The sequence below is a fragment of the Dromaius novaehollandiae genome, chromosome Z (assembly GCF_036370855.1).
Source record: "Dromaius novaehollandiae isolate bDroNov1 chromosome Z, bDroNov1.hap1, whole genome shotgun sequence".
Classification (NCBI taxonomy): domain Eukaryota; kingdom Metazoa; phylum Chordata; class Aves; order Casuariiformes; family Dromaiidae; genus Dromaius; species Dromaius novaehollandiae.
Window position 1 is genome coordinate 53,901,815 of NC_088132.1, and position 26,311 is coordinate 53,928,125.

Consider the following 26,311-nt stretch of genomic DNA (forward strand, 5'->3'; position numbering starts at 1 on the left):
TGGTGATGTCTGTATTAGATGAAAAGTCCAAATGACTTTTACTGGCCTCAGTGGGGTGAGGAATGGGAGGGCTACACTGCTTCATCAGCAGTGTGGTAGGAGCATTGTGGGTGGGGGGTTTTTTGCTGTAGTTTTGGGTTGTTTTGTTTTGTTTTTTTTAAACCTTAATGCTTCCTGGACACTTAGAGGGGACAGTAGTTAGAATGTTGTTTCTTGAATGTGCAGATACCTACCTAAGCAGACATTAAACCTTTGTGGAGAGTTTTAATGCACTTTTCCCCTCTGTATGTATCAGAATTCAAATAACGCTTCTAAAAACCATGTGACACTGAACAGTAGCTGGTATCTACAGATTCACCCTCTTTGTTTTTCCAGCACCTCACATGAAGCCTAATTGTTTCTGTTCCATGTACAGATATTGCATGTGTCTAACATAGTATTTGAGATTAAATCAAGAGTACACTTGGTAGTAAATGTCTTGGTAGTCTTCACTTACGGTGCTGTGGTTCACGTTGCGTGGTACACAAACTGGATTTCTTCAAGATGAGGCTAAATCAAAAGACTCCCAGGAGTACATCTGCTGTGCACCAGCCACTCAGAGCGCTCAGTCCGTGGGACCAGACTAGAATTAGCCCAAAGTAGCTCTCCCTCCCCACTCTCAAGAGAAACATGCATCGCGTGGACATTGGGTCCTCAGCACCAGCCAGGCTGCTCTAGAAATCCCTTCCCATTGCACTGCATTGCTGGCTAATGTGAATACTACCAGTCTGTAGCAGAGAGAATTGAAATGAGAACAACCTGAATTTTACTTAATTGATGTTTCCCCATTTTTAAATGTGATTGAAAAATAGTAAGGCCTCTAGGCTCCCCCCTCTCTCCCCAAAAGGAAGACCACACAAGAAACAGCATGAAATAAGACTGAGTATTTTGGAAAAAAAAGTTTCCTCCAAACTGTCAAGGACAAAATGTAGAAAAATATTCAAACACTTACTCGGGTTATTTCAAAAAAATTTGAGTACCCCACAAAACAGAGTGAAGTGTCAGAGTTTTCCTACGTAGGCTAATTCACCCTCTGTAAAAATAATCGCCATCAAAATTTGGGGTTTTTTACTGGTGAAATAATACTTTCCTTGCTTTTAATTGACTGTACTTGTCAAAAAAGAAAATAGATAGCACGATTCTGCCTTGAGCCCCTTTCCAATTCCACTAAGGATGCATTTATATGATTCCTCTATCAATAAAATTATCAGATATTTTAGTTAGAGCATCTAAAAATTTGACACCTGCTATGCTTTTAGCTAACTTTCAATTTTTTTTCAAAAACATGGGATTTCAATTGAATATCAGTATTCTGTATTTTGGAGAATACTTGTACATATTATTGTTGGCCATTACCACTAGAACTGTGTAAAGAAGGACTCAAAAGAGCAGCAAACAGAATAGATCTATTTCTTTCAGTGCACAGTTAATCTCGTTGACATTACTTTATATGAACATGGATAAAAATGCCTGGAAAGCATACCATTGAATTCAACTGCTCATTAATATTGATTAAATATTGTTGTTCTCTTTGTGTTTGAAGCTACTTAAAGATTACCTGCAAAAGTATTACAGTGCTATTGATTTAAAAAACCAAATCCCCAAAGCACACTTAAAAAAAAAAAAAAAATTAGTTGACAAGTTTGTTTGCTTTTTTTTTTCTTTTGATAAAGAAGGATGTTTTCAAAGTTGCCTGTGTAGATGTGAGTAAAAGAGAATATTAATCAGATTGTCAGGGAATGAATTATCCAGCATTCCATATAAATCAAAATAAGCCCAAACATTCCTATATATTTGACTTAGGACCACTCATCATCTGACAGCAGTGTTTAGGTCCATGCATATTATTTCTGTAGTATCAATGTTTAAAATGGAAGGATTACAGGGTTAGGGCCCAGATTCTTCAAGACATTGAAACTTGTATACCTTCGTATCAGGGATCATCATCACTCAGACTCAAGTAAGAACATGTGTATGCTTGGAGGTTCATACAGTCTAAATGTCTTGAAAAACTGACATCGTGGGGTACAGTCCTCTGGAGCATTAAGTTAGGACAAAAGAAGTATGAAATTTCAGGGGTTTTTTTTGTTGTTTTTTTTTTTTTTTTACCTTTGAGTCATTCATTCTTTTAAAATGCAGATAGGTCTGACCAGCGTCCTACTTAAAAAATGAATGTTAGCAGGTGAAAATTAGGTTGTTATTGTTTACTGGTTTCAATGCATTTAACTGACAATCAATCAAAACAGTATTCATATTGTCGGTGATTTTTTTTCAGAAGGAAAGCATCACAGAACATTAAGGTTAGTTAGAAATACTGGCATGCACCAGTATATTTATTATTGTGCTCCTCAAATGACCTGTAAGCCTCTCTACCTTGGACTGATTTGAGAAAATGCAGAACCTAAAGAAAATCAATGAGAGTATGCTGAACATGTGCTCAGCAAGCGATATGGAGAAAGCAGGAAGCAAAATGAGAAAGTAATAGCTAAAAGATGTATTGTTCTTGGAAGATTAGGGATCTGCTCGGACTGATATAATTACGATATGGGGCTACCTGTAGGTAATCCTCAAATTGCAGCACTGTGTTAGAAACTTGAAGAAAATACATTGGTCATGTGCACGGGGAAACAAAAAGGGCAAATTATTAAGCATATTTCTTCTCAAAAGAAGAAGTTGCAGAATATTCATATGTTTTATTTATTTGGTTCAGTGGGACATGTCTCATATTAACGATGTGCACAAGCATAACTTCATCAGGATTGTGACCTGAATAAGGCTAATGACATAGGTTGTGACAGAAATGTGTACATGGATAGTTTCTTAAACTGCTGTAACTATCTGGGCAATTACAATTGTGGAATGCGTTCTGACATCCTTTGTCATCCTGTTAATTCATATCTTTTGTAAATTAATATTTTCTCAGAGAGCACAATTTTCACTAATATGACATTCTGAAAGAATGCTGTTCCTATGAACATCTGTCAAACCTTGTATTTGTAATTGAAAACATAAACTAATAGGCAGACTCTCAGAAACATTAAACTTACAGCTCTTTTAAGTTTAAATCATTCAATTCCCAGTGCTGACTGTCAGTAAATTATGTTGTGAGAAGAAGTTCTTTTGGAGAGTTTTTTTTGAAAAATGTGATTTTAATTGGATGAATACTTATGACACTGCATTTCAATAACTGAAAATTAACATCTTTGTGTGTACATGAAAAAGATTGCAAATAACATACTTTATGTCAAATTCACAGACCTTTTAACACAGAAACTTGCTTATGAAGCTTTCAAATCAATGATTACTGGTTCTTTAAAGTGTGATTGGAAAAAATATTTGTCAAAATGATAAAATGTTTTGTTCTGGTAGGATGTGTGTTACAGATGAGGATAGTAAGATGGCAAAAGCTTTTAAGACATGCCATTAAAAGAATAAACTTTAGATCTCAGCTGAAAATATACTATTACCTGGAGGTATATATAATAATTACAAATCTAATATCTATCACATTTACAAAATGCAGATCACTACCAGAGCACTCTAAGTGACAACAACAAACTGAAAGTTAGAGCTCACTGACGAAATTGTAGATTTGATAGCGTGTGGTCAGTTGCAAAAAATAATTTAATTTAGTCAGAGGAGCTTTTTGAAAGCAGTCTGAAATGGATATGCTAAAAAGGCACTCCATGGAAAAAGAATAATTGGTTAATAACCTAACTACTCACCCAGATGATCACACATGCAGAAAGTCACACAAAGCCATAGCAAAGATCCTTTCCAGCTACTAACTTGCCATGTAGTGATTACTCAGGGATATTGTAGGTGTCACTCCCTACATGATAGGCACATGTGATTAATATATATTGCTTCAGTGGTATAAAAGTTAGAACGCCTGTTATCTTTAATAGGAGAGCAAGGTTTAGCTTCTCTGTCTCCTGTCTTCTCTTACATTAAAAAATAATGTTGTGATTAATGAGTAGTGACATGCTTCATATTTTTTTTTGTTCATAAAAAATCTGTGCTGGCAAGTTATCTGAAAAAGTAAAGGGTGTATTCTAGTGGGTTAGTGGAGTATAAGCGTCTACATGCGGGATTTAATTTCTTTAATGAAAGCATATAAATAACTAACATTATTGTTATTATAAATGTATACTTTTTTTTTTTTAATCTCTCAGGACCCTGCCTTCCTAATCCATGTCATAATGGTGGGATATGTGAAATTAGTGAAGCGTATCGCGGTGACACATTCATCGGATATGTTTGCAAATGTCCAGAAGGATTTAATGGGATTCACTGCCAGCACAGTAAGTTCCAAATAATAACTTTTATTGTATTTATGGACAGAAGCCTTTTGTAAGCTCGTAATGTTGAGGTTTAACATCAGCTCTGATTTCCTGAAGTATATCGGCCTGTGGCCTTCATTTTGTGATCAGACTAGTGCTACTGAATACTAGCCTTTAGAAAATGACCTTTCTTCCAACTTACTGGCTAACACATTGGCAGGAAAGAAAGCGAAAGTGTGTAATTTGCTATGCGTATTCTAAAACATGACAAGGAATGGTTCCAATGCTTAATTTAGTTTGATTTAATTCAAAGCAGTATCTAAAATAGTAGGGATCTCCTTTTCTCTTGGAATTGCTAGTGGTTTCATGATAACAGAAAGTGGAAGAGATCACTGAAAATAAATCCGTGTATAAATATGTCTTTTAGATCTTCCTTTACCTGTGTATTTAAAAATTAAGAACAAATGTTTTGAGTCACATTGATGAATCCATAGAAAATCCAAGGGTAGAAGTTCCAGACTTAAAAGGGGTATACTTTTAAACTATGTTTTGAATATAATATCTGGACCTCTTTCTATTCATTATAATTTATTTGAAGAGTTTATCCTGGTTTTGGATTGCGAATATCAGGTTGGTATCAGTTACATCTTAAGAGTGTGCAATGGCACTGGCAAGTAGCAATATTTAAAAAAAAAACAACAACAACTGAGATATCAGTAGTATCTCTCGGGGATATTACAGTAAGATGTACGCTTCACAAATCAAAAACTGTAAAAGGTAAACAGCTGTTGCCTTTTTTTATGATTATACAGAAAATTACAGATCCATGTTCCCTCAGTTGTCGTCATCAGAAGTCCTGTACATGCAAAGCCAATTACTAAGAGTTATGCATTTTCATCAGCAAGTGTCTGATCAGATCATTTTCTAACCTATGAACACAATCTCCATTATCTGTTGGTAACCTAAATAGAAGCTCTATTTTTTTCCATATGTAAAACTCACTTAGAACAAGTGCTTGCCTAAGAAGACACTTAAATGCCAAATTTCTGTTTTACTTTGTGGATTAAAGCACAGCATGGTTCTTGATGCATTTAGAAGCCAACTGTTATGCAGTTAGAAGGTTAAAAACTCAAACAAACATTTGAGAATCCAGTCCAGTGATTTCATCTGCATGTAAAAGATAAATCCACTCATCAAAATCAGTAAATAAGCATTGAATCCAGTCTACCTCAATTAAATGCTTCATTTAGATACTTGAAGGAACCAATACAGTCCAAATTGAATAACTACTTATGTTCATTGTGTCCCTTCTGTACTCAATGGAAGAAGAAAGTGTCTGGAAAGACCTGAAGAGGAATATTCAGTTCAATTAGTTTTGGCCATACTCTCTCTCAATTGATTATAAACATAGGCGTGTCCAGAGGGTATGAAGTTAGATGTCTGAAGTTACTTAGTCCCACTAAATCAAGTTACATTATGTATCTGCCTTTTCCACCGGGAATATAGGAGAATGTTAGCTATTAAACATTCCCTTGGGATCTGCTCTATCTAGCCCTGGTTCTGGGGATGGGCATCTAGTGTAGCTGAGTGCCAGCAACAGTCATATCCACTTTCTTTTGTCTTAACGATCATATCATTAGAGCACTTACTTAATAAACTGGATTGAATTCATAGTGTAACCATGATGACAGAGGATAATCATTGCCTGCTTTTATACCATATAGCCATAGAGAGTCATGGGAACAGGAGAGCAGACAAGATTATATATAGCTGTAACTCAGGAGTGACAGCAGCTTAAAAGTTGCACTAAACAAAATTGTGAGTGCAGTACCATATGGTTCCAGACCCTGTTTCTTGACTTTTGCATGCATTTTACATGAGACTACCGTTTGATAAGTGAAGCAAAAGTCATTGGAAAGTGGCAGGAAATGAAGTTGTACCTCCACCCTCATCACTCCTGTTAGTAGGAGTAAAATCAGACTGTTTCTGTTTGCCATTCATGTCCAGTCATATGAAGGCACTTGCAGGAAAGCGTGGTCATGTAGCCTAACATTCTCATGCACGCTTCAACATAAGACCAGACACGTAGTCAACATTTGACACACAACACTTCTACCATTCTGCCAAACAAATGACCTTTGTTAAGTAGGCAAGAAAGTGTTTCTCTTCGAAATGTTTTCATTTGCTTATGCTGGATAATTGGCTCAGAGAAGGTGGGATGTCTGCTGCCAGTAGCATGACAAATTTACATTAAGCAAGATGGATGCATAATATGTACTGTCCAGAAAATATCACCTCTGCTACTTTACTCATGAAAAAACATGTAGTAGTCCATTATGGAGGGATTCATCATAATTGTCTCTCCAACATCCTTTTAAAAGTATTCAGGTATGTAACAATTAGCTAATGTAATCCTGGTGATCATCAAAGTGCATTTATACCATCTTCAGAATAAAGCAGAATTCTCCCATCAAGTTATTTATATCCATTGTGGCGAAAGTAGAAACAAAAAATGTAAAGTCATTCCAGATAAAGCTAGTTTATGTGGAAAATTAACTATTTTGGGGAGTATGAAATACATTCTTTTGCAGAGAAACTGATTTCAGATGTGATAATAAATCAGATACAGTATGAACATGCTCAGAGGGTCTCTAAGGGTGTCAGCAATTAAAAACAGAAGAGAAAGTGTCCATAATCAGGAAGAAATACATAACGATGGATTTAATATAACTCTTTTATGTGACATCACTTTAGCTCACTTCACAAAACTCCTTTTATTCAAGCTCTTCTGCTTCATGAAGTTCAGCAATTCAATTCTGAACTCATTGCAAATCAAGTAGGAAGTCTGTCAAAGTAGATCCAGCATAAAAGCGTAAATTAAAACGACCTCATTGCAAGACATGTATCTTCATCTAACACCATTAAGATTTCAAAAAATCACATTATGGTTCTGTTGTGCTGGGTTATTTTATCTTGGATTTCTTTCATGCCTAATATTCTTTTGCTAAATCAATTAAGCTAGGTGATTGATTTTGCAATCAAGATACATTCCCAAAGCTGATAGTCTGTCATTCACATCAACCAACATCCCATCAATATTTCTGAGATCCCTGGACCTTTTGCGCATGTAAATGATTAATATGTAAATTATAAAAGAGATAATTAGCAATTTCACTGGCTACATATTGTAGATTTATTGGAAAACTTACATTAATTGGTAATGGTTTTCTGAAAAGTTTCTGATTCCCCTGTGGCAAAAATGGAAACAATGTATTCCAACTAAAGATTCCCATTTCTGGGTTCATAAAATAACCAAAGTTTGGATAGGAAAATCTACCTCGGATAATAATCTGGGGAGATTTTCATGGTGACAACCAAGAAGCAAAGGCTCAGAGAGCTGGGACTCTTCACCCTGGAGAAGAGAAGGCGGGGGGGGGGGGGGGGCGGGATGGATCTTATCAATGTGTATAAGTATCTGAAGGGAGGGTGGAAAGAGGATGGGGCCAAACTCTTCTCAGTGGTACCCAGCAATAGGATGAGAGGCAACAGGCACAAACCGAAACACAGGAAATTCTGTCTGAACATGAGGAAAAACTTCTTTACTGTGAGGGAGACTGAGGGCTGGAACAGCCTGCCCACAGAGATTGTGTAGTCTCCATCCTAGGAGATATTTAAAAGCCATCTGGACACAATCCTGGGCAATGTGCTCTAGGTGACCCTGCTTGAGCAGGGAGGGTTGGACTAGATGATCTCCAGAGGTCTCCAACCTCAACCACTGTGTGATTCTGTGAATATATTATTCAGACATTCCTCAGATATTTTTAAGAGGCAGCCTTCTACTAACTGCCTGATTCTGATTTTGTCTTTTGCATTGAATTCAGGTATTTAGTGTCTGTATATTACTTGCAGAGGGTAAAGTGTGTTATATATCCCATATTAGCATTGCCTGTTACCTTTAGGTATGTACGATGTGAGTTACAGGTCTTATCTGCATTGTATGAAGTTTATTCCCAAATCCTGTCCAGACTGCAGCTTGTCACGGTATTAATCTGTGTATGACAGTCTGTTTTTCACATTTGTATTAGACAGTATGTAGTGAGAAGAAGAGAGCTGTTCACAAAAGCTAATTTGAGGCAAGAAGGCAAGTCTCCTTACAGTCTTTCTACACTGAGAAAGTCGCAGAGAGTAATTAGAGCATCTAAATTCCTGACCATACATCTGACCTAAATTCCACCAACTCAGGCCCAGCAATACTCTAGGATGTACAGTGTGTGTGATGCTCATTCATAACAGCAATAAATCATTTTTTCTTCAGGTTCCTTTTGACTGAAAGCCATGTAAATACAAGGCCCTGTCATCCATCAGAAACAAGCATTTGATCATAGGGTGAATTATAATTCCCTTTTTTTACAGTGGACTTCTAGAAAGTCAGTCTTGAGAAATCTTTCCAGCTTTTATTGAAAAAGGCATAAAGATCTACTGTTAACTCTTCAACCATCATCCATTGCTAAACCATTTACATTATCAACCTTGCTAATCACTCTTCAGTACAGCAGATGAAAATGCTGGACAGGTAGCTCCTGTTCTGATAATAAATGCCTTCATGTACATACAGTAGGATTATATTCTCACCCATAACACCCTAAAAATACAGTCTTAGATTCTACAGCACAAGTCAAAATCCTTGGAAAGATCCAAAAGATGTGAAATGGAGAGATTTTCCACATCCTACATTAGGTAACCCAGATTCTTTTCTGAACAGAACTGAGAAATATAGACAGTATATGTTACTGTGATTATCAGATAAACATCCCCTGTTGAAAATATTAAACTGAGGCATGAACAACAATATATATTGAGGCATGAGGCTGCCACTCAACTAACTGAAACGTGAGAGAGCCCCATCAGAAAAGTGTAGTTTACAACATGAGAGTTCAGATTAAAGGGTTTGGTTTGGATGTGGTTGTGTGTTTTGAGGATCATGAACATTGTAAGCTATAGGTAAATGCCTTGTACTCTTAAAAAGTAAAGCTTATTAGTCAAGCACATTTAATAATTTATGCAAGCTCTTTCCATTACCGAGTTCTCTGCTTTCTGCCTTCACAACACATATGATCTATGGTGTCCAGACCTGCCAAATTAACATTTTCTGAAACTGCCCAGATAGGGGAGGAAAGCGCACGGCAGAGTGTCAGCTCAGTTTTGACAGTATGTTGAGGCATCATCCTTAGCTCCCCTTAGGCTGTTTGCCACTTGCGCGTGGGCTAGGGAGTTCATACTTGCCCTGCTGCAACTGGGAGCGCCTGTGCCACGTATGTCAGACCCAGTCAAGATGCTGCGTAATCTGTAGCTGCAGCTTTATCAGCAAATCCAGCAACTTTTCCAGCTGCTGGGGTGAAATACATGTGAGGAAGCTGTTAGAACACGATGTGTAGATTTTGTGCATCACAAGAAACGCCTGTGCTACACCATTTCCAGCTGCAGTTTGATGGGTGAAATAGTCTTGAAACTATTCCCCACAGGCAGGTTGCATGCAGCTGTCGTCTTTTGGAGGTAAACCAGATTTCATCTAGTGCACACGCAGGTTGTTCCAAGCCAGCTGACCTCCAAGCCAACTGGGCAAACTTAGTTTACTAAGATAGATATAGCTTCACACTACCAGGTGTTTGCCCCGTGCTTCTGCTGAGGAACACGCACTAAGGCTGCTCCTTGAGTATCTGTTCCAACCTAGGTTTTCCTTGTTTTGTTTTGTCATTGAATTTAGACATATGTATAGATTCAATGAATAATAGTAGTAATAAGTTCCCTAGGACAAAATTATGTACGAAAAGCTTTCAAAAAAAATTCAAATAATATATGTCTAAGCTTTGTTGAGATGAAGTCTGAAAACTATTCCTGCCTCTGACTTTTTGCTTAGATAAGAAATGAAGGGCAGGTATATTCTTGTTCATTTGGGAACCTTCTAGAACTTTGCTTAATTAACACAAAAGAGAAAGTAATTAGTTTGATAGAAAACATCTCTCTATGAGAGACGTCCGGAAGGAAGAAAAGCTTTTCTTAAAATGGGAACTGTAGAAGGAGGCAAGATGTGGAGCATGGAAATGCCAGAACTTAGATCATCATCAGTAGTCTGAGGTGATGGAAGGAACATCCACCAGGTGCAGGAGATGCAGCAAGGCAGGTGTTTGCTCCTCTAACACAAGTCCGGAAGGTCTGCGTGAAAGTGCCTGGAAAACTGAATGCTCTAATGAGGTAAAACTTAATGGGTCTGTCGGTTATTCAGAGGAAGTCTTGATGATGAATAAGTATGTGGTGATACTGTACAAGAGTGACAAGATTTTTCAGGCTATTCGCTAATGCTAGTGGGGGTTGTTTGCTTGAAACCCAAATAAATATCTTGGTCAAAGCAGTCAGTGGCTGAGATAAGACTACCTGAGGCCTGGAGAGAGAAAGCATTAAATCTCAGGAAATAGGCCAACACCTGATGCTTCACAGGAAGGGTCAGGACACTGCCACAATGAAAATAGAGTCTAACTTGCCCCCTACGTGAAGATTTTAGTCCATTCTGTAGTTATCTTAAAACCTCATCTAGCAATAAAATATCTTTTCCAATTTTGTTTCATTTTTGTTAGTACTTGCTTATATAGCACTGTTTATTCTTGTTGATATACACTTCCAGTATCTTTTTTTGTTCTTGTTGAATTACTGTCCTCAACAATTTCCTGATGCTTTGAGCCTTGTAGTCTAATTACGCTGTATATCGAAAAAATCTTTTTCAAATTCAAACTTGCTGTCTTTCACTGTCTTTGAATGTTGCTTTCTTTGTGTATTATAAGACTAGAAAAAAAGCAGCTTTCGATTGCTTTCTATATGCCATTTCTTATTTTGCGTACACTTATGTTCCTCTATTATCTTCCAATGCAAACAGTCCAAATTGTGTCTCTTTCTTTTTTACATGACAGTTTTTCCAGGACTTTATAATGGTTTCTTAGTACTCTTCTCAAACCCTTCTTTGTCCTATGGTATATTTTATTGAGGCAATGACCTGTACTGAAGATGAAGCTATACTATTTATTAAGTAGAACATCCTTACAGTACCTTCTGTATTCTTTATGCAGCATTTTGTTGGATGTTCTTCGCTATTTTTCTTATTTTAACCAGAACTGGATGTTGAGCTAAGGCTTTTATTAAGCTGCCTGCTTTGATGCTGAGTTCTTTTCATAAGATATCATAGTGTGAAGAGTGTAGATTGCTGATTGCTTTTGTATTTTGTAGGGATTTTGAACAGAGGGGTGGATTTCTCACGACCTATAGACTGGCTAGACTATACAATGACTAGTGCTTTTAAGATGTGTGTTTCTATCATATAAAAGTCATTTAGATTGTCAATAGCCAATATCTTTCTCTAATTACTTTCTTTCTAAAGGTTAGGTATTATTTTACTGTGGAAAGAGATTAATGTTCCAAAAACATACATATTGCTGTTCAGCTGGAATTACAGGAATTAGAATTGTTCACATTCTGTATTAAAAAGGTAACACATGAAGCAGATTCTGCACAAATTCCTCTTTAAATTTCAATTAATAATATATATTGAATCAAAAATGAACTCTTTAAAATCAGTTATAATATTGTACTGTCAACATCTACCTTTATCACATAAATATTATAATATGCTTTTTCTGTGGGTTTCCTCAAAATTAGAGTAACTGTTTGTATTCTGAATACTAACAGTGGTTCTTGCTCACGCTGCATGGAAACACATTTACAAAAACCGCAAGTTTCCCTTTCAGGTATTCATTAACTAGACAACTCTTTTGAAAGCAGTGTGTAGAGTCTTATCTGGCCTTGTGAAGTGAGAGTGCAGATGAGTATGTAAATTATTCTATTATACTCATTTTGTAACAGAGAAATATTGCAACAAAATAATGAGTAGTTTGAGGAATTATATGAAGTTCTTCAGTAACAGGGAACTGGACACTGTGATTCATCTGATGCCTTCCACTCCTACTTTCATATGGTTTCTCTAAGGATATCATATCAGTTTTTGGAGCTTGTATTTCTTAAATGTCTCATACTTAAACAGATAGAGGATTTCAAATAAAGGTATGATGATGCTCTCATCATTCAAACAAACATGCTGTTTACTTCAGTAGAAGGTTTTCTTGGATAAGAGCCACAATAATGAATCCATATCTCTTGATATGTTTATGCTCATTCTTTATTACTTAATACTGTGCCATGCAGTAGGTACTGTGTAAATATTTTCAATTTTCTTCAGGTTTGAGCATTCAAACAAGCAAAAGCTGTTGTCCAGGATGTCAGTATGAAATTGTTCTTTTGCATTCTCCTTTTTTGGGGTTCTCTTTCACACTTAGAAAAAAAAATACGTGTTCATTTCAATTCTGTTGCAAAAACTGGTACAGGATTTTTTTGGAAAAGTCATTTTCTAATAAACACATACAGTTCTTTCCTTCTCTTTCCAGAACCTAGTAGAACTTTCTAGAACTTCCAAAACTTTCTCCAGAAGTGGAGAAAATACATATTTCTTACTTCTTTGTTTACTGCATTTCCAAAACACAACATTCTGGTTCAGGCAGCTTTCCAGAAGTGTGACCACTGGTCATTTTGTTTGATCTTTAGTCTTTTCTATTTGAATGCTTGCAACGCTGTCTTAGCATGGATTTAGCATAGAAAGAGGAAAACAATGATAAAAACCCTAAACTCGCCTTGTTTCTTAGTATCGTCCTAAATAAATAACATTACGGTTACTAAGTGATTTCAGTGGTGGTGAATTCTTAGGTTCAGATTTCTCAGTTTGTCAAGTGTTATACTTTGTGAATAAGATACAGTTCCCTGCCAGCCTGTTTTCCATCTCTTTATAGGACCCCATCTTTCAAACACTGAAAGCATGCTTATTATTGAGAATGATATCCTTGACTGTCTGTACAGTTATACGCCGTTTTCATAAAGCTGTGAACAAACATTGTTTGATGCAGCCTTGAAATATTAAGTAAGTTATAAAATTGGGCTGTTCCCAAATTGTTATTTATATAATTTTTCTTCAAGGAAGTGCTTCAAGCAGAAGCTTTAAGATGGTGTATGTTAACCATATTATTACACCAATAGAGAATTATTAGTGTAAAATGTATTAATATTTGCAGCTCTAACCTAGTGGGCGATATAAATTAAGCACAAAAGAGCTGTGGATAGTTAGGAGAACAATACAGTTTGCTGAAGATGTATCATCTGTTCTGTGTTCCTTCTCCCCCACTTTTCCTGCCCATTTAGATAGAAACAGGAAATTATAAGGTGACTTCAGCCATTGTGATGGTTTGGCCACACTACAGTTTTAAAGGTCTCCTTTGCACTTCCAAATTCATTGCAGAGATGCCACCTTGTTTGTTTTAGGGAGATAAATGAAATCTTGAAGTTGTTTCTAATAATTTAATTAGACAAAAGTTGCCATTTAGAATTTTGTCAAACAGTAGCAGAGTCTGTCTGATCCATCTGTGTAGGAAGCAGCTGTTAGAAAAAGATGTGGTTTGTAATTTAGATCTTTTCCTTGCTTTTTGTTGTTTTACTGCTATAAGAACTACTGTGCTCAACCATCTGTGTGTGTAGGTGTGTCAAGGATGTGGAATGGAAATATTATATATGTGTTATAAACTTATGTAGGCATATGACTGTGCAGTTCACTATTATTCTATAGGATATTAGTATTTCCATTGATATCTTGAACTAATTGAAAATTTTATGGCTGACTTCTTTAATGTCTGGAACTTGAACAATCCACATGGCACTTCGAAAAATTTTGCCAGAGATTTAAAAAAGAAAAAAATGTATGCATCAGGTGTTGTCTTCAAACTATAAACCCAATACAGTTTCAAGAAGCCAAAAAGGTTTTAGAAAGAAGATCCAGAAATCTATTGCGTATTCTACTTCCTCTTTTGAAATCATAAGTAGTACTTACTCATATGAATACACTGTTGAGATCAGTGAGCTTATCTGTAAGCAAGCAGTATACAGAGGTAGAGAAGGGTGTAAGGTCAGACCCATTATTTGTGTGAACAAAATTTGAAAAAACAGTACTTGGATATGAAGCTCAGTATAATGATAGTCCAATAGTATGTACCGGTCTGCATCACAAATGTATTCATAAAATATCCCTTTGTATTCATAAAATATCTCAAGAAAAGCTCATGATGCAATTACATTTGCATATCAATACCCAGCATATTCTTCTAGTTTGCATTTATTCTAACATATTAAATGACATACAATTATTTCTGTAGGGTATCTATGTGAGCGTTTTAGTTTGGGTGCGTTTTTAAGGAAAATCTCTTGATATCACCACTTACGGAGCTTTACTTCATGTAACAGAGCAGTCTCAGAACATATGAACTGGGTTTCTTCTAGATGAAAATAGGCTGAAGGATGTACACCAGGAACTGACATAATGCCAGGGGGAATGGGCATTCAGTCCACCTGACCTGGAATGTGTGTAATTCAGATACGGAGTTCTCAGCTCAAACCATTTTATTCTAACAAATACAATCCTATCAGACCACACTACTTACAAATGTAGAAATAACGTGTTGGAACCCAAGGTTTTTCGCCAAGTACTCTGAGACCAATGAGCAGATATTTTCTCGTCCTTTTCTTATCACTTTTTAATGTCTGACATCATAACAGACACTTCTCTCACTTTCTAGTCTAATGAGCTGGACCGTGTCCTGAAGTTTGTTTAGTCCTCAAGTGTGACTGCCTGATAGTACCAAAAGTGGTGCCTGTTTCCTCAGGGAATATATCCCCATCATACTTAACAACATAGCTTCAGTCTGAATCAGCTGAGCAAGCTGATTACCCACAAGACGGGATTTTCTGTGGGATCGGATCACTGAACTGGCCTCCCATGCAGCCACACAGTTACTAGGTCCAGCAGAAGAGGGGAGACAGGAACATGCAGAGGAGCCTAACGGGTGGAACTGGCAACTCTCCATTTTTATCAAATTAGATATAATGTCAAAACCGATACAACCCATTTCCATGACTGCTGTTAATAAAAGTGTAGCTAGTCCTAAGGCTTTCCAAGGAGCTTATTAGTTCTCACTGTGATAGTTTTCTGCCCAAGTACTCAGATCTTTTGTGTCTCTGACCATTAGTAGTTGCTTATCATCTCAGAAAACTTCCAGTGGAATCCGTGCTTGGCAATCAATGAGCAAAATGATGGCATTCAGGAATTGCCCCCTCACCTACAAAGGACTGGCAGTGACTTGATGTTATGTGGTCCGGATACATATGTATTACTCCCTAAAAGATAATTTAAATTGCAATTTGCCTGCAAATAATAGATAAATTTTATAATCTTGTCAGATTTCATTTTATCCTTAGTACAAGTCACTAAGGAATCTGCTTCTGAAAATGTATCGTTTGATCCTTTTTTTTATTTAGCAGAGCTCTTTATGCATAACAATCATTACTCTCATGAAGTTTTTAGAGTTTAATTAAAAGCAATATTCTCTTGCAAGACCACTAGTTTTCATTGTTACAGAGAAATTAGTCTGCTATTTTCTATAATGAAATTCTCATCCATTCTGTTTTCTTTGCGAGTCATGCTTAATTTTTTAGAGTGCTTCAGAATAGCATTGCAGGAGAAGACATATACCAAAATGAGGGAAAAAAGTAAAAGGTGAAAAGAACTTTCTTTTGCCTGAGTCTGAAATCTACAGTTTACTGTACTTACTTTTCATTTCATTGATTTAATGCTCCAACAGAGAGAGGGCGTCCTCCTATTTCTCAGCAAAAATAAAGATTTTTTACAAAGGTTGCATCATCCATGGCCCTGAGTTCTGGTTCAGATGATATCTACAGACTGGAGTGCAATTCTTCAGTTGTTAAACATAGTCTTGGAGAATGCATGAACTTATTTGGATACGTCTCATTTTATTTGAGGATCAAACAAGGGTGACATTGCCAGGGCCAGCTGTCATAAATACAAGTTCCAGTTCTGAGGGATGTTTTTAGTACAGGACATATAACTCCCTGTGAGTCATGAAGAACAAGTGGGGTGTATGTGCCCTGAGATAATAGAGCTGTCAGTCAGATGAAGACAAAAGTCACTGCAATAAATACTTCCCTTCTGTACTAGGCAGTCATCGATGATGTGATGAAACTACTTCATTCACATTCTGCATCTTCTACAGGGAGGGAGATCTGGTCTTCTTTTTCACCTTTGCAGAAGAGGCAATGAGATTAAAGTAGTCCAAAAGATAAAATGATTAACAAGTGGTTAACAAATGAGTGTGTTTGCCACAGATAATGTATACCAGATGTATACATGCTGTAGTATTTTTTACATATATCTTTGTGTGTGTGTGTGTGTGTGTGTGTGTGTGTGTGTGTGTGTGTGTGTATGGGAATTTTTAATCCTTATATGTGTTTGGATTTATCTATGGACATAACAGAAATACTGATTTTTTTGTGATCCTTAATGATCTAAGAGAATTGACTAATCATGTATTAAAGCATCCAGTAGTTTCCTAATCCTCCATAACAATTAAATGATTTATGAATGTGTGTAGTATGTGTCCGTGCGTGTTAAATGTAATATATGTAATGTTAAATGTAATAAAATGTGGCACTCCACAGCCACTAAAGAAGAAAAAAGATTATAGAACTGTGCCACAATATCTAACCATCTAACCCATTCTCCTATTTACAGTGTTAGATCATTTCTTTGATTAAATCTAGCAATAAGAGTAATAAGCAGTAATGCACTTGTATACTTTCAAGCTGTTAGGAGTATGAATTTTTAGGGTATTAGAAAAGGGTAGAAAAGGTGTTAAGCAGTGCCTTTATGTGCACTTAAGCAAACATGTATGTAAGTATATAAAGTATATGTATAAATCTTATCTGAAAAAGATATATCCCTATAATCACTCTATTCTGAAATACATAAACAACTGCATTTTGAAAGAATTATTTTGGGATATGTGAAGGGAAATATGGTAACTTACTGATCTATGTTCAAATTTGCTTTGAAAATAACTGGACTTCTTGTCATAAGCCCGCCTAGTCTGTTTTCACAAATAACCCAGTTAGATGCTCCAGTCTTATGCTTGGATAATTTAAGTTTACCCATGAAGTTGAGCAATGTGGAAAATTGCTTGTAATAAAGATGGGTTAAAAAGTTGATTCACTTTTTAATGAGATTTTTTTCTCAACTACAGTTAAACTGATTTGTCAAAATGCTTGTTGTATAAATAACCAATTATTTTAATAAGGTTCATTGGAAATTATAGGAATCGTTGCCCTGAAGACATACTTCTACCGTGTAAAATTAAATGATAAGTAACTTAATGTGACAAAGGTTTCCATGCCAGGATACATTAAAAGCAATTCTGCTTCAATTTCTATAAGAAGTTTTGAAGTACCAACTCTTGTAAAACCAATAAAAAAGGTCCTGGGGATGTGATTCCAAAATTCTATTAAATGTAAGTTACCTTAGCTGAAAAGCCATTAATTACGCATTTAAACACGTGAGTAGAAGGTCAGGAAATACTGACATAGTCCAGTGTTGGAAGTATGACTGCACAGAGAAAAATGCAATAACCTTTTAGTGGCTACAGCTGAAAGATAGAAATTTTGCCAGGCAGGCAATAGGCACGTATCTGGATTCAAATTTTGTTGCATGATCAGAGCAATAGTCAGGTTTCTCACATATTTTAAGAGGGTTTTCAAAACAGAAACAAGGATAGAAAAGTATCTTTGAAATACAAAAAAAAAAAGTGTAAAAATAAAGCTGCAAATACTGCTGTGAAAGAAGCAAGATGTATAGTTACTGGGGCAAAGATTCCTGTAGAGCCCTGCCTTATTTAGAATCTGATCAAAGCCCTTTGAAGTCAATAGGAACCTTTATAGGACACTTCAGAAGTTCCCATTTGGCTCTTGTGAACTTAATTCTGTGATCTTAACATTCTTTTACACAGTTTCCAATGGTTTCTAGGAAAAAAAATGGAAAACAACTTTTGGAGTGTAAAAATACTAAAATAATTACTACTGGCACTCATGCGGGAAAACTTATATGCTTTATATAATGGACATAGCACATAAAATGTTATATTTGCATATATCAGAGTGATGCATAAACTTTGCAGTGTTCACAGAGATTGCCCGTGTAGTTTCCTAGCAATTCTTAAATTAACTCACAATATTGTTTTCTGACCTGAATGCAAAGTGCCAAAAGAACAGTATTATGCAAAATAACTCATTAGTTTTTTTCCTTGATAAATCTCTTTTTTTTTAATTCTGTTTGTTCTAGAGTTTATCTTTAGCATACATTCTGAAAACTGTGGTTATAATTAGTATTATATAGAAATGCATTCAGGAATGACTGAAAAACTTTAAATTACATTTGGAAATTTTTGTTCAAGTGAGTGTTAAATAGGGAAAATGCCATTACAGAAGGTAAAAGCTAGAAGATATAAATAACAAATCTGTCTTAAAATACAACTTTACAGATAGCTACTACCACTGGCTCATTGATACTAAAAAAGTATTATTGTGAACATGGATGTAAATGATAGGCAGAATAAATGATAAGTGAACTGGTGGGGAAAAAAATCCAATCCTGAGAAAAAACACTCTTTTGTCAAAATTAAAGGTCTTTTACTGGATGTGTCAAATTTAAGTACATGTCATTTAAAAAAACTTCAAAAACTTGAAGTATTCTTCCACTTTCAGTTTCCCAGAACAGTTTCATTTTCTTTCTCAAAATGACTCTTCTCTTTACTCTTTGTTTTCTCCTTATAATGAAGTCAGAATCATACTGATATGTTCCAATTTCCATGAAACAGGCTAACCTAAAGTTGTTTCAGAGACCACCAAGAGGGGAAACAGCACTTGATTTTTTCCTAAGGAAAAAGATTTAACTTTTTCAGGCAGCATAAAGTCTTTTTTTCTTGTTGATTAAGGTAGCTTGTTAGGAAGACGCCCTAAAAAAGTAGAAATTAATCTAAAGAAGTGTAACAGGACATAAAATTGCTTTGAAAGAAAAGCATGAAAGGCAAGCCTGTTATGTTGGGAAACACGCTTAAGAGGTAGTTTCTGCTAGAACTCTGGATAGGAGCAGCTGAGCTCTTCTCAAAATCTGTGTGTTTAGACCTTAATGTGTATTGCTGTTATGAGGGTATCTCAAAGATTCACATGTGGTCAGGCCAGAAGCTTTGATCCATGTCTAGAGCTTGTTTTTATTTCCTTGGTTTGTTTATTTAAGATGCCTCTTTTGGGTTCAGGACACGATTTTAGTAGCTCTTGCCTGACTTACTCTCTTCTTCATAGAATAATATTTGCCCAGAAAGATTCAGGAAAAGTCCTAATACAGAGATCTGTGAGAGACTATTCTGGATAACATTTACCTCATGCATCATATCAAATACTTGCAAGAGAAGGAAAACTTTCTACAGAATCGTGAGAGTAGGGGTCAAATAATGCAGTATATTTATGGGTAGGGAGCAGGAGGCTTGTACTTTTTCATTCACGAGTGTAATGCTGTTTTCTGCTCTTTTGGAAGATCAGATAATCAGGATATCTGAACAGTGAATCACTTTAGTATGACATTACAGTTCATGTTTCCTGCAGGTTGTTTGGCACAGGGATTTTTGTGCCTTCTGTGGTCAGGAAACTAGCTTTCAAAAAGCAACCAAACCACCGAATTTAACAAATGTCTGTGCTGTGTTGAATACATATTGAATACATCCAGTTTAGATTTAATAAGGTATGTTCAAATTTCATAGGAATATACTTCAGTTCTTTTTGAATGTCTAACAGCAGGGTTATACTTGTAATATATTAGTACTTGTATTTGCATAAGCCTGGTTAAATCAAGGAAGAGTTTTCTTGGCTATAAGATAAAGATTTTATTCAGCGTACAGCCAAAAACTTCTTTGGAAACTAGTTAGAAACTTTCTTAAAGCTATAATTAACAATCATAAAAAGAATCACTATTGCATTACCTACTCATCTCTTCTGTATCTTTTAACCAATAGTTGAAGATGTTCTACTTATGTTTCCAAACTTTTAGGTATGCTTACTCATTCTATTTTAAATATAAATTTGCAAGATTTTTAGAAAATATGAGGTTGTACCTTTACAATTTAGGATGGTTTTAGTAGACCACGAGAACAGAAGAAAGGAAATTTATGTGACAAATTTTATTTTTGTAAATATTTTATCAAAAGCCTCCTGCTTTTAAAGCAGGCATGTCCTTCAGGTGATTTAATCCTTCACATCTTAACATTTAACTGAGTAGCTCACTGTTAAGATAGACATATTAAATACTATTTTAATAAATCTCTTGATTCAGATTCTTTGCTGGGTAAAATTGGCAGAATTTTATTGATTTCAGTGCAGCTGCACCATTTAGTATCTGACAAAAAATGTGATACTTGTAAAAACTGGCACAAATCTATAGTAACCAAAATGTATATAATCCAACTTTCATGGTATTTATTGGGAAAGTAGTAATGAAAGGTTCATATTTGAAAGCTTGTGTTTAAACAGTAACAGGCTATTACAAAGTTCTGCAGGCAAGATCGTATGGTTTGTATGGTCTTACTAATATGATACCTATTCATGTAATTAAATCTTTCAGTGTCAATAATGAGAAAAAAAATGAAGAATTCTTTTAAAAGTTCTATCAAGAACCATCAAAAAAACTCCAACAACAAGAAAAGCCTAGACTAATCTCCGGCTAAAAGATAATTAGTCCATACTGTGTATTTCCCTATTTTATGCCTTAAACATTCCCACATAAAAGTATTTGAATACAGTGTTCAGTCATCAATACACTTTTATTTTCAAGTAGAACTCGGTTAGCGGAGTTCCTAAGTTTTCTGGTTTTCTTTTTTTAAAAAGCAGATTATTTTTCATGCTTTCATCTTTATAGTGTGTGTAGTTGGTCTTCATAGAAGCTAGTTAAGATACAGAGATTATAACCAGATGATCATCTGTTCCAATCTCTTTTCTCTGTATAAAGCTGATGTTATTACAGAAAAATATTTGCAACATTACTTAGCCACAACTGCAGTATGTCTAATCAATGCCCCGTGATAAGGGCCAAGCTGGTTTCCAATATGGAAACTGGAATCCAGATACTGGGGCTGAGATGGGTCAACCATTTTATCAAGTTAGAAGACTGATTAAAAATATGGCTTGGATCTGAGCCGAGCTGACAGAGTGTGATCAACAAACCAAACTGAGTAGAAAATCAAAGGATGATAAAGAATGAATGGCTTTGTAGGCAGGCAGGAAATTCAGGAAGTGCATACTACAAAAAGTAGCCTTGGGTCAGAAACAAGGGTTCAGATGGCAGGAGCTAGGGCTAAGCAAAGCGCAAGCGGGCGAGAGACAGGAGCAAGCTGCTGGTGTGAGCTTACAGCCAAGCAGCAAGCCGAGCTGCCAGAGAAGGCAATTGGTCAGGCTGATCCAGCCCCCAATTGCAAAGAATCAGGTTGACAACTAGTAGCTAGCAGAAGAACTTGAATAATTGAAATTAATAGTTAAATATTTGATTATAACAGTTATGTAATTAATATATACGTACTTTTCTATTTGGGGTACTTTTCCAGGAAAATCTGTGTGTCTACAGTTAGCAGTTAATGGTCAAAATAAGGGGTATATTTCTTTAATTATATTATCTTTCTTTGTACAGTGTCTGTTTTTACTCAGGTTATATTAAATACTCAAAGGATTTTAAAAAGCTATAATCCAGCAAGCAAGGACCACCCCCTGAACTCTGCCGTATGGTTGAATGTCCAGATCACCATGTTTTGTAGTCAAGTGCTTTCTTACTTGCCCAGTTTCTGACACCGTATTTCTCTTGCAGGGTGCAATGACACAGCTTCAACTGGGCCAGGGCATAATAGCTTTGCAGTTATGGTCTGATCTTAGGAGGTGGAAAATGTAGATTTAATTATCTTCAGGATGAGAAGAAACCTAAACATGGTTTTTACTTGCTAATCAAGCATCTTCACCCTTTAATCTATTATTCAAGTGACAATGCATTTTCAAAACATGGACAGTATTTTCTTGTTCCTGCATCTCAATTGATTTCAGAATTCATCTTTGGTAGAGAAATCTGTTTTGAGTCAAGGTGAAGTACTACAGCTGATATACCACTCTGAATTTACCACTCTAAGCTCCAAATTAGTGGAGTTTTACATGCCCTGTGCTTCATTTGTTATTATTATTATTACTATTAGTTGTGTTTAACTAACCCTGGATACAATTTAGAAATGTTGAATTCCCCCATGCTGTCATTTAAACCTTTTCTGGAACCTGTTTTCTTCAGCATTTAGCATTCTTATTTGGTCCCTTCCTTAGGAATTCTGAATCATCTGGTGGAACCCAGTTATCTGTGTTTTATTTATTGCAATGCATAAAGTTTTTATCTGAACTAACCTCAAAATCTAGCTTGCCATAAAAATGAAGCATACTTGAAAAATCAGTAGAAAACTACAGTGACTTTACTTTGTGTTGTTTAATTTATGTTAAAATCAAATTCTTCTAATGAAGGTAAATAATTTACACAGTCAACGGAGAATTGTTATTTAAGTATATAGAGAGGTGTATTGCTTTTCTTTAGAAGCTTTCATTGTCTTTAGGAGAAACTACACCAGAAATTCTCGCACTTTAAGATTTCTACTGAAATATACTTTTAATCATGATAATATGACAGAGTTTAAAAGGGAATATTTTTATTTCATAGGAAAAAAAAAAGAACGCTTTAGATAGTATAAAGTTTAATATCCTAATTGGCCCATCTAGCAATTTAAACAGAATCTCACCCCAATTTGCAGAAACTATTTTTAATTAAATATGCTATGTCTGCACATTCAATCAAATATTATAGTGAATAGTGAATTAAATAATTCTGTAGAATTTGTGTCCCCTTCTTTAAATCAGTTAAGCTCATTTTCTTTCCTACAAAGGTCTATGCTGGTATCAAATATGATAATAGAATGCGCTAGTCTTTCCTCATTTGTCATGATTTATTTACTTGAATTGTCGGTACCAAAGCTGCTTGAACTACTGAAAAAACACTTTAGGATCCCAGTGACAAGTATAATAACCGGACTTTCTTCTTTCTGCACTGATCATAGCTAATTGCTCCATAAGGATAGAATATGAGGATTGGTTTAAAAATATCTGTTACTTTAACTTCAATCTTTTTTTCACGTCATCCTCACAGACAATATGAAATATGTTGGAAAGTCGTGCATTTTATCCTACATATTTCACTATGAATGGTGAACCAAAGAAATTTAAATATCTTGAGAAGATATCTTTACACAGAAAAGCTTTTAAGAGGATAAATTACTACCTTTTTTCACCAAGTAAAAGATAGTTCATATGCTCACTTAATATTTTTCAGTTCACAGTGACCTTGATATTTTTTTCCCGCAAATGTGTTAGCTTGTATTAAAATGCTGAATAATCTGATAAAAACATAAGGTTAATGGGCTTTGCTTAAAAAGACAAAAGGAGTTGAAGTATTGTGTTAAATTTTATAAATACATATAAAGAATTTAATTTAGAACCAAGAAGTTCTGTTCTTTGGTCATTTCCTATGGTAGATTTTATTTCTAGCACATTGAGCTGTTACTTCTATTCTTCCTCTTTAATAGGCAGAAAATCAGCCAAGAACCAAGTGAATTTTTATTACTCCAGTATGTTATATCATTATAGGCAACAGAAAGCAAGAAAAGAGTGACACAGAGAAGCTGAGAGATCAGTAGCGATCATTAATTTTAGTATAGGACTCTGGAATTTTGCTGGTTCAAAGAACTGAAACTAGCCTCCACATTTAGTGAAGGTCTGTCCTTGTATTTCTGTCTGCAGCAAGAGGAAGGGTATGGGTACAAAGTCTGCATATTATGTATGTTTTGCTCGCATATGATACAGAATCCAGACATGGTTTGGGCAAATATAAGTGGAATTCAAAGGCCTTGTTACCTCCCAGTTATTTCAGTAGCATAATTAAAAACAATCAGAAGCATGTCCATATTTATTGGGAAGTTAATTTCACAAAACACACCTAGAGTAACAGATACAATGATTCCTCTAAAAATTTAGTTTCTAGCTGTATGTGTCACCAGCTTGTTCATGCTCCTTGTTTTGTTTGCAAAATTGATGCTGCAGAAAATCATGTACAGAAATATTGTCCTATGAATACACAAAACGCCTTGGAACCCAATGTAGCTTTTACAATAGGTATAATTGAAGTTGCACAAATACAACTGATGAAATAATGTAATAAATTAGTATTTTCTAGCTCTATAAATGTTCAGGTAAGAGGCACTGTTACCTTTTGTTATGAGTTGATGATGTGACCCTCCCCCCCCCCCCCCAAATGTTATGAAGGTGTTGGGTATAAAGGATCTTAAAGCAGTGTGATGGGATAATTACACAAATTATTGTAATGGTGAAGGAGTTATCTTCAGACTGCTTGCTGAAGCAACAAACTTCAGTACTGCTCATTGATGTCATTTCAGTGTAATTGTATGTTTGGCCCCTCTTTAACTAGATCTGAGCTTAGCTTAGAGAGGTCTAAAGCTAGGTCTCAGAAGAGAGTAAGAAATGTCCTACTGGGCCAGAGCAGGGGTCCATCTAGCCTGGTGTTATCTCTGAGGAAGAGGCACAGGAGGCTATTTAGCGAGACCACATGAACCTGGGCAGTTTCTATGATCCTTTCTCCATATATTTTCAGCACCTGCAGGCCATTGATTTAGGCAGGTTGAAGGGTACATTCCTGCCTTCTAGCATTTATGGACTTGTTGTCCATGGCTGCTAGTATATGAGTAAGCTAGTGTTTTTTAGCTTGTCTGATCAGTGGGTGATGTTTGATGGCTGCTATGTGCTTTAGATGAGTAGGAGATTGCTGAGGCTGCTCTGAAGGTTGTGATCATGTTGTGCTGGGACACAAAAAAGAATGTAAACTGTTTCATGGGACAGCCATATAGAGACCAAGCAAGCTATTCTGCTGGTATGAGGAGGTAAGGGAAGGACAGGAAAGGCACATGGGTAAGGAATGGCAGGAAACAATAACAACAGAGATCAAGCCTGCCATGAGCAGAACGCTTTGTATAAGTATACTCTAAAAGGGTTGAATGCTTAGGCTTATCTTTTGACTACAAAGTTAGATAAAGAACTTTCTGATAAAAACCTTTCATTAAAATAACCCTTAGTTTGAGGTGGAACCTGGGGATGCATTTTAACTCTGAGATTTCAGACTTCCATGAAACTCCATGTAAAACCTAAGACACCTGCCTACTGAAAAGTTTGCAAAAAGTTTTGACCAGCTCTTATATATGGGAAATTGGTAAGGGATATCCTGTTGCATCAGTACTTTGACTTCCTCTCTGATTTTTCCTTTATACCCAAAACCTAATGCTTCCTCAGCAGAAGTAAAGGAAAGATTCTGGACATTTGGATTTGTTCTGTGATACCTATACTCTAAGCAGAATCTTATGAGCCCGTCACTTCATGAAATGGAATAACCCACATGCTGTGTTTTAAATGTATTACTTCAATCACAAACAGATGTCTTCCTGACATAATCTTGGCAGAGCCACATATATCCAGTGCATCTGGGTTCGAATAGTGGTTTTGCATAAAATAGGTGGGTGGTTGCAGGACCATATTGTAAATTATTTGTATACTCTGAAATGTAGCTGTCATTTAGTTTCTGAAACTATTTAGCTTCTGAAATGAGCATTGCTCATACAGTTTTTCAGGTACCCTTGCTATTCTTGTGCTTTGGGTTATTCTTAAGCCAGTTTGTTTCTTGATGGGATAAAATACATCGTCAAGGAAGTCATAGGCATCAGTGCTATTTTGCACATGTGAAGGACATTAATTATACTGCTGTACACAATAAGGCTTTAAAAAAATCTTACAATAGTTTCTTTTTCATCATAAAGCTACTT

The 26,311-nt window shown here is 35.7% G+C and overlaps 1 protein-coding gene across 2 annotated transcripts in view; it reads left to right on the forward strand.

Moving 5' to 3' along the window:
* The window catches only part of LOC112987221 (EGF-like repeat and discoidin I-like domain-containing protein 3), a 262,428-nt gene that overhangs the window by 123,652 nt on the left and 112,465 nt on the right, over window positions 1-26,311 (forward strand). For both annotated transcript variants that reach the window (XM_026106998.2, XM_026106999.2), the window contains one exon: window positions 4,215-4,343. In XM_026106998.2, the coding sequence (XP_025962783.1) occupies window positions 4,215-4,343 (129 nt within the window). The remainder of the gene's footprint in view (window positions 1-4,214; window positions 4,344-26,311) is intronic.